At 48.0% G+C, this 14,088-nt stretch overlaps 1 protein-coding gene across 1 annotated transcript in view; it reads right to left on the reverse strand.

The window, feature by feature from the left end:
- DYNC1H1 (dynein cytoplasmic 1 heavy chain 1) overlaps nt 1-12,162 on the reverse strand; it is a 2,031,190-nt gene extending 2,019,028 nt beyond the window's left edge. The window contains exon 1 of the mRNA XM_069637760.1: nt 11,800-12,162. Coding sequence (XP_069493861.1) covers nt 11,800-12,046 — 247 coding nt within the window. The 5' untranslated portion in view covers nt 12,047-12,162. The remainder of the gene's footprint in view (nt 1-11,799) is intronic.
- Between the last annotated feature and the right edge of the window lie 1,926 nt (nt 12,163-14,088).

The following is a 14,088-nucleotide window of genomic DNA, read 5'->3' on the forward strand; positions in this document are numbered from 1 at the left end:
AATGCATCTCACTGACTCGAAACCCAGAATTTGAGGGCGGGGGGGGGGTTTAAGAATAGAAAGTGAAAACTATTCTATCCAAAACTGTATCAGATCTAGAGACCTTAATTAGCAATCCCCTAAAGATAAAGCGAGAACTAGAGCTGTTGGACTGGATTGAAACAATAGCAAAAGTGCGGAACTCTATTCCATGTACCACATTCCTGGTAGCGAAAAAAGAATTAGGTCATCTCCCTCGTTATCTGGTAAAATATCCGGACCATAGGATCAGAAATAATTTCCTAAGGATAAGACTGAACCTTTTGCTCACAGGCAAAAGCTTAGAGACACGTCATCAAGGCGAGAAAGCAGCTAAGCTCTGTAATATCTGCGCTACTCCGTCAAACCAGTCCCTCCGTCATCTTCTAATGGAGTGCAACGGGACAAATTGAGAAGATTAGTCTCAGGGGAGGAAAAAATGACATCGGATCATCTTTGGCACAGAATGATATCAGGGCACGAAACGCTCCCAACATCGGCAGTGGTAGAAATACTAGGGGCCCTGAATTTTCCTAATTAGATCAACCGTGAAGGGGCCATCGGTTTGGCTGAGAGCAGGATGAAAGCAAGAAAAAAAAAACATATTTAAACGCGAGAGAATTTGGCAGTTTGTAGGATATTAATGGTGGAAACGGGACAAGAATAGAAGTATAGAGGAATGGATTATGACCAATGTCGATTTTGATAATTGCTTATGAATTTGTTTTAAGTATAATCGGAAGCTCTCTTTTGTTTTAAAGAACTGAATTGTGAAATGTTAAAGGTTTTGTAAAGGTTTAAACTCTTGCTTGGTTAAACCAAATACGAATTTAAAAAAAAAAAGAAAAGAAAAAATAGACAAGGGACCTTTCCCTATGGCGGTAGCCATCTGCCCCCCACCCTTTTTCTTTCGTGAAAATGGGCTCAAGCCCATCGCCCCCAAAAAAAAAAAAAATAAATTAAAAAAAAAAAAATGTGCACCCCCAGATGAAGCTCAGGCTGCGAATGCAGATCACCTGCTTGTCGGGGGCAGGCATGGCTATGGCCCACAGCCCTCACTGAGGCCCAGAGCGCCTGCCTAGGCTTGGGCTGGTGGGCCAGTACAGGCCATGTCCGCCATCCCCCCAATCCCACCCCCCTGACACAGGGGTGATTGCCATATTATTCAGCTGTAATAAGAGGGGTGAAACAGGAACTCCCTACTGTGTAGATGTTGAAAAAGGAGGACGCAGTGCGTTTTATGCTTTGCTGCATGTATTACAAGAAAATGAAGGCAAAGTATGTTGTACCCATATTTAATTCAACAATGGCCCATATGTTAACACGCCCCGGGGTAGGTGCATGTTGGTGGCCTGGGCCAAAGCTACAGGCCTAAGCAAGGGGGATTTATGCATTCGCTCCTCAGCATACGGTCTAGAATACCAACATCTTTGCATTCCAGTGCCGTGGCTGTTTCACAATTTAAAAAGAAAATACATATAATGGAATCTGGCAGTCATGGACAAAGGGAGAATGGACTATTAGACCATTCTCAGTTTCAAATGGTAGTCGATGGTGCAGCTGGGATGAGACCAGAGGGAGTACATGCGGATAGAGTATCATAGGGGTCGGTGGGCTTAAGGAGAGGTTGGTGAGGGCCGGAGCAACTGGAGGCAGGATGGCAACAATCCGCTGCTCAGGGGCTCAGAAGGCAAGCAAAACCAGGAAAGGCCCGCATTCTGTGCTTCCCGACTGGTTGGGAGGCCATAACATGCCACCTCCCAGGTGCTCATACCCAATAGGTACAACATCTATTATCAGTCTATAGCAATGATATACCACATTCATGTATATGTATGCTCAAATACAATAACGCGGGTGAAGCCAAGGAAGTAACAGAAGTTAGTGTTAATAAAAAGTGGTTCTTCAATTGTATATTACTGCAAAACGCATACTTGTGGCTCCAGAGATAAAGTTGTTTCAGGAATACATTTTAGCAAAATGCACTTGGCAATTTAAGATCAGATGGAAAAACGCAAATCAACATCAAATCTTAGTTTTGAGACATTCCCCACCCACCGCGCCTCCAGAAAAATAAACAGTGACGTGATTTTTATCACGTCTACAACCAGCCTTTCCTCCACCCCAAAACACCTCATGCATATTAATGACCCCTCAAATAATGGTCTCTTTTAGTACCTCTTATAATACCTCTTGCCTTTCGCTGGGTCAGACTTCGTCCTTTTAGCTACGAGCCACTCCTTAAGTATGGAAGATATTCCTATCTATCTTGAGAGCTTTAACATCTGACACTCTCCTACACGCTATTAAACAGAGGATCATCGCCAATTTCCCCCCGACAACTGATGCCGCGACAGGATCCTATTATCTGGCCAGCTTAAAAGAGCTTAAATACTAATCACACGTCCCAGAGGACGGAATACTTCGGCTGAGGTAGCTTCTGCACCTTCACCCCTTTGAGTAAAAACGCAACACCGTCGGGTACTCCCCTACCGGTTTACCTTCTGCTTTTTCATGTCCTGCCGATATCACAGATCTGTAGACCCCAATCGTTCTAAAGGCACAACCGTCGTTACATCTTTCTGCTAAGAAATTCAGGATGTGTACTATAGGGGTCGAAACGGGATAAACGTCAAAACTCTCGCAGTAGCTGGACCAGCGCTTCCATGCGGCACTTAGTTCCCAACGGTGTAAGGCGCCCAGGAACCTCTGATACAGTCGGCAGCGAGTCTCGAAATGCCTGGCAATTCCCATTGCTGCCCGAAACCCTGCATGCCATCAGGCGCAGACTGCCTTCCTCCACTAGAGGATGAAGTTGCCCGCTCGGGTCCCGTAGAATATTCAGCTTGTGAGGCAGCATCCTCAGGAAATCCGTGGAAAGTTCCATCACTACTGGAAACACAGTTGGGACTTCCAAAGCGGTACCACTAACACCAGCTCTTCTCGGTCCCTACGAACATTTGTCAGCAAGAGGAATGGGGGAAAACGCGTAGTGTACTGCCCCTGCCCACTTTTGAAAGAACGCGTCTGTTCCCACTGCTCCACGGTCTATCCTCCAGCTGAAGTACCTGGGATCTGGGCGTTGAGTCTGGACGCAAATAGGTCTATGCTCAGCAGGCCCCAGATTTCTTGAATTCATGCAAATATTCCTGAATGTAACTTCCAGTCCCTTGAATTCACTAGATACTGTGAATTCCAATCCGCCACTGTATTCTGTATCCCTGGCAGGTACACTGCTGAGACTGATATCGGTTGCTGCAGGCAGTGATACCAAAAGTCTTTCGCCAATTCTGCAAGCATCTTAGAGGAAGTCCATCCCAGCTTGTTTATGTATCGGGCGGCCGAAATGTTGTCTATCTTGAGCCAGACCAACAACTGGCCAGCCCCCTGGTGAATGTCCGTAAGGCGAAGGAACCCGCAAGGAGTTCCAGGCAAGTTATATGAAGATGGAGGTCTCCCTGTTTCTAGGCCTCCACACCGTGCCCCGCAGCCGGCTCTGCTTGCGTCCGATTCTATGATTTGGTCTGGTGCGTCTCTGAAAATCGTCCAGCCGTTCCGGGCTTCCATATTCTGAAGCCACCAATGCAGCTCTGTAAAAGCTTCCCGATCTAAAGTAACGAACTGATGATAACCCAGGCCCCCTCTGAGGTGTCTGGTCTTCAGTCTCTGAAGAGCTCTGTAATGAAGCGGGCTGGGAAGATTGCTTGAATTTAGGCCGCTCCTAGACCCACTATCTGAGCTAGATTGCAAAGCGAAATAACTTTCTTCACGATGACTGCCCTCAGTTCTTTCTTTAATCGCCTTGACTTTGCTCGTGGGTAGCTCGAGGATGGCTTTCTTGCCATCTATGACGAATCCTAGAAACTCTTTGCGCAGGTTGCAGATCAGATTTTTCTGTATTCACGATAAACCGGAGAGAGGCAATCAGGTTGCATACCCAACTGGCTTGTTCCTATAAAATGGTAACGTTCTGACCCAGAATAAGGATATCTTCCAGATATATAACAACTCTGACGCCCATCTCCCGAATGGCTGCTGCTACCGGACGCATAATCTTGGTAAAAGCCCACGGGGCTGACGCTAGCCAGAAGGTAGACATGTGAACCTCCAGATTTCTTCACCGCACAGAAAACGCAGGCATCTCCGATGGTCTATCGCTATCGGAATGGTGAGATATGCGTCCTTGATATCTAGACGGAGGAGCCAATCCCCTATCCTGATTAGGTCTTGCAGAAGGTGAATCCCTTCCATCTTGAAGTGTCTGTACGTTATCTATTTGTTTAAACTCTTCAAGTTGATCACTGGTCTCACTTTCTCCCCCCCTTTTCCCCTGTGCACCAGAAACATGTTGCTGAGAAAACCCGGACCTTCCTGAACCTCCTGCTCTAACGCCGATTTGTCTGCTAGGCTGCGCAACTCGCTGACAAGCTGCTCTCTCCCCTTCAGGGACATGCACTTAACAGGGGGTTCTCGCGCTTGGGAGGGGTTGCCTACAAACTCTAGGCGCATGCCTGAAATCGCTTGGATGCACCCATGCATCGCTGGATAGCTTTTGCCATTCGCTCAAGAATAAGAGCGTCATTCCCCCCACTCTCGGGGTGTCCACCCTCTGGGTACTCAGCGCCGGTAGCACTCCATCTTGGAGAAAATGGGCTCTTTCTGGGAAATGGGTATCTTGTTACCTACTCTCCCAGTACTGTGCTCTGTGGCTTTGGGTTCTACGTTGCATTGCGAAACAACCGGATGACAGACCCCTATGTCACCCGGTCCCTCTAGCGCCCCCCGGTGAATCGTCCTGTACTCTGAATTCTGAGGCGGATTAGACTGGCGGGGGCCGGCTGCCTAATGCGAGCATGTTCGCTCGCAGCTCCGGCCCCGCTCCGCTCCTCACAATGGTACTCACGCGAATCCGCACTGTTGCCCACAACAAAATCGCTGTCAAGTTACTCACTCCCTGATACGGCGGCAAAGCTTGTGTTTACTTTATACACCAACACGGTTTTCTAAAACATTTCCCTTGACCACGTCAAGTTACTCATTCACTGATACAGAGGCAAAGCGTGCGTTTACTTTATACACTTACACGCTTCTAAAACATTTCATGCAGCGCCATAAACTGAACGCAAGGTAAGATGCACTTATCTTCGAGCAGCAACAAAGATAGAGGAGTTGGCTGCAGGAAGAGGTTTATTCATACGTGGAGACACAACCTGATAGGGTAGAAGAGTCAGCTAGGACTACCCGAGACTCAAGGATTATGGGGATTCGTAGTTTCAGACATTTTTTAACTCAGGGATCTCCCTTTTTTGGTTTTCAAGGGAGATCCCGTAGTTAAAAAATGTCAGGGTGAGCTGCTGTGAGAAAAAACGTAATGCGAGTGGTTAAAAATGTTTCAAAATTTGAAAATCTGTGGGAGCAGTAATAAAGAAATAAAGTGTAATGCTCGCCTCCTATCTGGACATAGAATGCAAATCAACATGAAATCCTCGTTTTGAGACATTCCCCACCTACCGCACCCCCAGATAAATAAACCGTGATGTGATTTTTATCACATCTATCACCAGCCTTTCCTCCACCCCAAAACACCTCATGCATATTAATGACCCCTCAATTAATGGTCTCTTTTAGTACCTCTAATAATGCATCTTCCCTTTCTTAATGTGATAAGAAAACAAGTAAAACCTCATACGTGGAACACTCCTCTGTGATAGTACAAAGCTGACAGCTGAACCGACAGCTAAAGCTGGAGAAAAGCTCGAGTTGTAGAATCCTAAAAGTGACTAAAGAAAATCTTCAAAATATCAAAGCCAATGGAAAAGCCACCTACGAAAAAACATCTTGGTCTCCAATGGATGTGACAAAAGCCTTACACAAGATTTCACGTCTATTGGATGAGCACGATACAGACATAAACCAAGTTCACTTGAGCTAGTTCCAAGGGGATGAGCTGCTGTAGTTGATTTTGGTGCTGCCTTGCAGCTCAATGAATAAGGATATTTCTCTCAAAAAGCAAAAAGGAGAAGCTTCTTATAAAAAATGTTTTATTTGTTTTATAGTTAATACAACAAGTGTAAAAACCTTTCATATATAGAAAAATAGAAGAGGAAATACAAGTAATCACACCTCAAAGAAGAAAAGTGAAAAGCACATAAGTACTTCTCATCAAAGTAATGTTTTCTTTAAAGTTTCAATTTTTCAGGGCTTTCTTGCAGTGATGGCAGCTCGCATCTAGAGCTCCCGCACCGGGTGTAATCCTTGGCCACGCAACACCTTTTGCAGCAGTTGTATACTGCGACCATGACTCCCCAACAACCCTGGTCTACGCTTTGGCTGCATTGAAATCTGGAGCGGGGGGGCTGCATGGCTAAACCGCTGGCAGCTGTGTTCCCCGCGGTGAAGAGGACATGTGAGGAGCCGGGCTCAGCTCTGCCCACAAGCATACGCGACTTCGCGAACGCGTCGTACCAGCAGGCCGGGACGCACAACCACATCGGGGAGAATGCACAAGCTACTGTGCCAGAACGGAGGTGAGGAGGGGGGCGCCGATCCCCCCCTACCACCGCTCGGACAAAGAGCGCCGGCTCATTGGCCCGCTCCACATATTGATGCGAATTGCGGAGAGGGTACATGAGTGGGAGCCCTCTCTGCGCACACAGAACGAGGGGGGGGGCTCTGTGACCTGGACCCCTCCCCTGCAGGATAAGCGTCGACCTGATGAGCCCGATTACCGTGCTCACACTACACCGGCGCAGACTCGAGTACCGGCCAGTAACACCAGGGGAAGCCCAGCCTCATGCACTGGCCTCTCAAAGCCTGGACAGTCACACCCAATGTGAGGCACTGCAGTCTCTATCCTGTACTATTACAAACAATAGTAGCCTGCAACTTCACAGGGGGAGGGGGCCTCACAGTATCCCTGGGGAAAGCGTTGGAACCGGCTGTTGACCCAGTGGGGCTGGAACTGGTTTTCGCCCCCACCTGCCACCAGATAGACTACACAGGCCCTGGGGGGTGGACGCCTGTGGGTGCATGCCAGAACCAATACTGAAGTCCCCATTAAGCTGAGGGCCTGAACATTCGCTCTCCAACACTTCCTTCACCTGGTGGGCCCATCAGAAACCCTGATACTCTGTCAGAAAGGGCGCCTATCCACTGTTAGGGTTGCTGGGCTCATCGTGTGAGGATGACAAAAGGCAGCAAGACTCAACGCTCCTGTCAGTCAATATACTAAAACCACCTTTGAGCTGGTTGCAGCTGCAGAGGCGACTGCCACCATAGAACAAGAACCTTCTCCTGCTGGGCCCTCCGAAACAGCGCATGATTGTGTGCATGCAGGAGGGGTTTGGGAAGGTATACAGCAAACTCAATGACATGACTAGTACTATTGACTCCATTGAGTCTCGAATAGACAAAATGGATCAGCGGCTAGATGATGCTGAGACACGAGTGAGCACGGTGGAAGAGGACGTATCCACCCTCCGAGCCAAACTATCCTCACTGTCTAAGCGAATACTCCAGGTGGAGAAGAAAAATGACGATTTAGAATCTCGATCCCGCCGGAACAATGTCTGGATTATAGGGGTCCCTGAGAGCAACACCGAGTCCTCCCTGGAACAATGGAACACTGACGCCTTGCTGCCACTCTTGGACAACCCTACAGTATCGCCACAATTTGCTGTATAGCATGCCCATAGATCATTGGCACCCAAACCCAAATCTGGAGCGCCCCCACGTCCAATCATTGCACGTATCCCTACTGCTGGGATCGAATAAGATCTATATATATCCCCGACATCTCGGTTGCTGTGCAGCAGGAGAGAAAATCCTGGGAGTCAAGAGGCGGCTACCCGATGGACACTTATAATACGCCTTCTAATACGCCATGCTGTATCCTGCTAACCTCCGCGTGGAATGGAACGACAAAGCTTACTTCTTCACACTGTCTGGGGAGGCCATGAAATCCTGGACGGGATCCTACCGGCACCTTAACCAGTGGGCGGCGGCCGCTGGTTGTACTTGCAATGTGAACAGACACTTGCACACCCTGCAGAGTCTCTATACATCAATTGACTAGGTACTCCCTGGCCGCCTTCCCAACACCGTCCAAGCTACTAGGAGGTGGAGACCTCCTGCTATTAGAATGTCACGATCAACAGCCAAACAATACCCCCACAGGGAAAAATGACTCGAACAAGGCTACGAACATATATCCTGATCTATGTGCTGGCCCAAGGTGCGCCCGGGTTGCTTAGCGATCCAGTCCCCCATGCAACGTTGTGCTGAATGTTCTGGGTTGTTTGAGTTTCTCTTTTCTTTTTTGTTAATGGGTACGCTGTTGAAAGGGTTTCATCTCCCTAGTTCGGGGGGGAGAGAGGGGATTGGAAGTTAGGGGAGAAAAATCACACATGGCAAGCATTGGACCCATGACTGTCGGAGTGGCGGACTCTACAGATGGGTTGGGATCAGGAATGGGAACGGGGGGAGGCATGGGCGGCAATCGCCCATTACTGTCAGCATTGGGATGGGTGACGTGAAGTGTCTTAGCTGGAATAAACACAGCCTTGGGAATCCAGCCAAGAGGCAAAAGATACAACTATATGTAGACCAAACACAAAGCCAAGAGTCTATACTTACAAGAGACACACATGCACTCTCTGTGACTTTTGAAGGGCCATTCTACAAGTCATATTCAACACAAGCCAGAGGAGTCATGACCCTAATACACAAATCCTTCATGTTTCAGCAGACATGTGGCTATTGACCCTCTGGGCAGGCATGTCATGATATACGGGGCTCAGGCGGGACAGGGGATATTACTAATGAACGTTTACGGCCCCAACATAGATTACCCTCAATTGTGTTCTGAAGTCAATGACAGATTATCCCAATACCCACTAGTCCCAATACTGTGGGGAGGGGACTTTAATACCATTCTAGACCTCCTACTAGAAAGATCCACAACATCCCAGAGGACCCGAACACGGGCGGCCCAGACCATTAGAAGAGGCATGCATTCCCTTGGACTGGTTGACGGCTGGAGAGTGGTCGATGGTAGCGACCGATCTTATTCCTTTTACCCCTTGGCTCATGATGACTCCTCACGCACCGACATGTGGTTGGTTTCTGATGGGAGTTGGGGGAGGAGAAAAAAAAATGCATAATTTGTAAAAAAAAAAAAAACAATATTCTCAATTGCACTTACATTTTCCATTTTATTAATTTTACAATCCTAAAATGCTAGGAAAATAAATATGCACAGTGCTTATGTTTGCTCCATGAGCAGCAACACATCAGAAGCTGAATGGAAATAAACCATCTCTTTTATCACAGTGTGTAGTTTCTTTTTTTGAAAGGCTTCAGAGAAATACATTCCGTTTCAGAGGCTTTTATCAATGCTTTCAATTACATCCATGTAGATAAAAATCAAAAGAAGCCTTCTTGTTCCTGTCAAAGTAACCTGACCTTTGCACTGCCATCTGTTCTAAACGTGTGTGTAAATGTACACAGGAAAATAATAAAGCTGTAGTATTTACAAGATTTGCATGCGTAAAAGGGCATAGTACGCACCTTATCTGGAGGCCTGCACGTCAGGAAGACTTATCACCAATAGGAAAATCTTATCCAATACTTGTCCTTCTCCCCCAGCTCTTGTGGAGTGGCCGATTGCGAATCTTCTCATTAGGTTACTGAATTGTAATGTGCAGAGTATCCACTTCCTGTCCCTCCCCGCTCAAAACACATCCTCCTAAAAGCACTTCAGCTACCATCATTGTGCTTAAAGTGCCTGCCAGTGTTTTTTCAAAGCAGTATTCTGAGAGTTAATTACTTAATTGGACCTGTAAACGCACTACTGGCACAATAAAAAGGACTTAACCAGGTCTGCCTTCAGCCACTCTATTTATAAGCACTGTGCATGTCCTTCACAGAAGTCCTGTTATAGACATGCCAGACGTGTCATGCCCAAACTATTGTAATCAAGTACATATTGATAGGAAGGGTATATGATGGGGGAGGGCACAGATAATGACATTTGAGGAGGGGCACAATGTTGGGTTAAACCCACTCATAGCTATGCTAATCCCTATGGCTATTCCAACCCATTCCTGCCTCTGCTTGCCCAAAATCACACCTCACAGAAACTTGTTGAGCTCCGAGCTCGCTTGAAGACTTGTGATTCCGTGCAGTGTGCTAAAGTAAGTCAAAGGCTGTCTGGTTTTACCTTGTCCTGGGTTCCCACTCTCACCGTGCACACAGCACAGGAGTGCTGCAGAGCTTTGCTTTGCCACGACCTATGGCCTATGGTGGGATGGGGTGGGGAGGTGTGGATTGAAAGGGGGCCTGCCATGCTAGCCGCCGCCTCTCATTTGGCAGGAGTGTCCATGTGCAATCCCTGATCGCAGATTGGTCCTGCAGCAGGAAACATCGGCTCACTGAACAATCTCGTGCAACTATGATACATGTTCCAACATTGGCGTACTTTTGGTGTGTCCATGGTCTGGTCGCACCTCCATGTCCGAGTACCAGTATCCCCAATGCCCAAGCAGCTACATGCCTCTTCCTCCCTCTTACAACACTTGGCCCAGTTAGGTAGTGCTACACCACACGCTCCTCGCTACACCACACGCTCCTCAATCGCACCGATTGCATCCTCACAGGAGCCATCCACCAGGGATTTCTGGACGCCTCCCCTTCCATGCACACGTTTTCCTATAACTGTAGAAAGCCTGCAACCCTTCAATGACAAAAACGGGCACTGCGCTGGTATCTGTTGCGCACGGGAGATCAGGCATACTACCCTTTCACATGTTTTCTGATGGCAATGCCCATCAATGTCAAATGCCATTGCTCATCCACTTTCTCCATCAACCGTCCTCTCACACCCTTCCATCCTGCTCTTGTGCTCTCTCGCCCACACCTGCTCTTGCTCATCCTTACTTCCATCCTTCTCCCTCGCCTACATTCTCTTGCCTCTGCACCCTCTTCCACATCTTTCCTCGCTCCCTTTTGCCTATAAATACAAAGCGCAATGTACACTAGCAACCGCCAAAATGAGTGGCTTTGCCAATGCCGGTCTCCTTTGTCAGGCACTGGCAGATGCTAGAGCAGCCCATCGACCGTGTGAGCGGTGTGACTCATACTGTGCCCTGCCCCACAGCCTATGGCAGCATTCTCTCGCCTGTCTGGGGAGGTAACTTTCACCTTGCCTTGGTGCAGCGGGGGGAGGGTGGTACAGTCTTGCACCCCATGCCATGATGGTCTTTCACAGATATTGGGCGAGTCTTCCTCGGGCCTAGACAATGGAATAGGTATAAACTCCCATTTGCTTCGCCCTTGGAGATGTGGGCTATCGCCTATCCTCATGCCTGTATTAAAGCTGGGTAGGCTAGCTTACTGCGGTCAAGAAAAATGAATGAGTGCAGCGGGTCGTTTTATACAGTTACAAAACCATGGTGCTTTAAAATGCAACATCCCCCACAAATGTTGCCAGTGGGTGAGGTAAGGGGGGCTACACATACCACCACCTAGTTTGTCCTAAAAAGCCAAGAATTGTGTCCTATGGTGAGTGAAAGCTGAGGGGTGGGAGTGAAGGGGGCAGCTTACTGGATACCTTGTGGATCTGTGAAACGGAGCAGTTTGAGACCAGTATTGGCTACCACCAAGGATGCGATTGGGCATAACTCAGTCTCCCCTCCCTGCCACGCCCTGGCACGGAGGCAGTGGGAGACCCTGCTTCAGGCATGGACCCCTAGACTGGCCGGCGTTCATCTTACATGCGCTTACCTTTCAACACGCTCCGCTCCACCAGTATAGTGTGCACCTGCGGATCGGCCAAAAACTTCCGCATCTGCTCCAGGGCACTCTTCTCTTCCAGCGCGCCATCCAGGGAAGCGGGCACCTCGCCGCCATCTTCCAGCAGCAGCGGGACAAGCCGGCGGATGTGTTTCTGCAGCACCGACGCGTCTGCCACGTTCTGGACCGACCCCTCCAGGACTGATCCCGGGTCGTCCGGCCCACCCGACTCAGACATGACGCTGCCCTGGGAGATCCGTACCGGTTCGGGTTCGAGACAGTGAGTGACAGCGCGCTCTGCAGTGGCAGTTCAATAGAGGCGGCAGCAGGAGGAGAGTGAGCGCAGAGCAAGCATCCGCAGGAACAGAAGGGGCGGTTGGGCACGTCACATGGTCCACTTGTCAGAGCCGCACGCAAGGAGGTTTATGGGAATTATAGTCCATAGCTGCGTCGCGGTGTTCTAAAAATGGCTACTTGAAACTTACGTTTCCATGCTGCAACGCGGCTTACAGTGATACGGGGTTTCTGACAGACCCAGAGACTTGTGTGAAGCATTTTGACAGTAACTTAACCACTCTGAGTACTAGTATTCCGCAATTTAAGTACCAGAATTTCATTTAGTGGGGACTGTGGGGGTTAAAGGAAAAATAGAAAATAGTACCACAGTACTGAGAAGGGGCAATAACTAAAATCTGTGTAATTCACACAATGGACTGGGTGTGTCATTGAGGTTTTGCCAAGCCTGTGACATGGCATTTTCTCGGGCGGCGGGCGGGCCTGCATCCGCACAAAAGGGGTTCACCCAGGTACCACCCTGAGTGAATGACGATGACTATTTATGTTACAGTCATAACATTATCACTGCCCCAACTGAAACCGCAACCAAGACTTCATTCGTTTTAGTTTTTTTTTCAAACATAGATGCGGTGCCGGTGTTGTATGATATCCTGCTCCCCATGGCAGTTGCTGCAGTGTTCGGCAATCTTCGATCTAAAGGCAATACACTGATGCTGCTTAATCTGAGCCGGCCATCACTCCCTGTACCTCTGACACGTGGAGCAGAACGTCATGCCAGACTGAAAATCCACAACAAGCATTTCAAATGGGCAAACTGTGTTTTTCAAGTAATTTAAACATTATACATAGACATAAAATCGCATCTTTTAGTGCAGGGCTCCGGAAATAAACGTGTGCTGCTTAGTCCCCAATGCCCAACACTCCCTGCAGCTCTGACATGATATCCATCATACGACTGAATATCCAGAACAAGCATTTCAGAGGGGCAGTATCAGTGTGCTTTAAAGTTATTTATGTAAAAAAAATCAGCCGTTTTTTGAGTGCACAGCTGTAATTCTTTCTAACCCTGGTTTCACATTGTGAATCCAGACACTTAGCCTCAAGGCCACAGGAATATCATATTATATACCACTAAATTGTGTTGGGGTAGATGGATTTTATCTCAATAAAAAGGAGAGTTTCAGTGCACTATGATACTGTTAAGAATGGATTGGATATTGTTACAACGTTGCAGTGTTGCATGTATCTAAAATAGTTAATTGAGGTTGAAGGTAAGCAAAACTAAACAAGGAGTATTAAGCTACCCCTCCCATTTGTGTGGAGACCTCTAATGATAATGATGTGTTATTTATATAGCGCCTTAATCCAAAGCAGTTTACAGAGCACATATTTACAAACAATATCACCCAACCAAAATTGGTACTCATTTATCGACCTCAGAAGGATGAAAGGCTGAGTTGGCCTTGCCAGGGTTCAAACCTGTCCATGGGCGCCCCTTCTGCGAGAATGAACACACCCCATTAACCTAATCTTTTGGATGGTACCCACTCGAGAGTCCGCAGCCACACTTTAGCTCACTGTACCTTTCACAGATGGGAAATATCCATTTGCATGTCAGTCTTTGTCTCGCCCACATGGGCAGTATAGCACCGAAATGCTATGGCAATTCACTTCTGAAGAGTACCAACAGCAACCCCATACACGTGTTTCAGCCTTGTTGGGCCTCATCAGTGAGGTGGAGCTGTGCTTCTCTGAGCACAGTGAGCAAGGGCTCCACGTCTGGATGACCCTAGGAAACTTAGGTTGACTAAACCTAAGTCCCTTAAATAATCAAAAAATGTCTATGGGAGCCCCTCTACGAGAACCAACACGGCCCATTGACCTGTTCTTTGGGATGGTACCCACTCGAGAGTCCACAGCCACACTTTAGCTCACTGTACCTTAGATCGAATTGTAAATAAAAGCAAATGCCACCCTTAGAAG

This window comes from Ambystoma mexicanum, chromosome 14 (assembly GCF_040938575.1).
Source record: "Ambystoma mexicanum isolate Mex_15411 chromosome 14, UKY_AmexF1_1, whole genome shotgun sequence".
In the NCBI taxonomy this organism is placed as follows: domain Eukaryota; kingdom Metazoa; phylum Chordata; class Amphibia; order Caudata; family Ambystomatidae; genus Ambystoma; species Ambystoma mexicanum.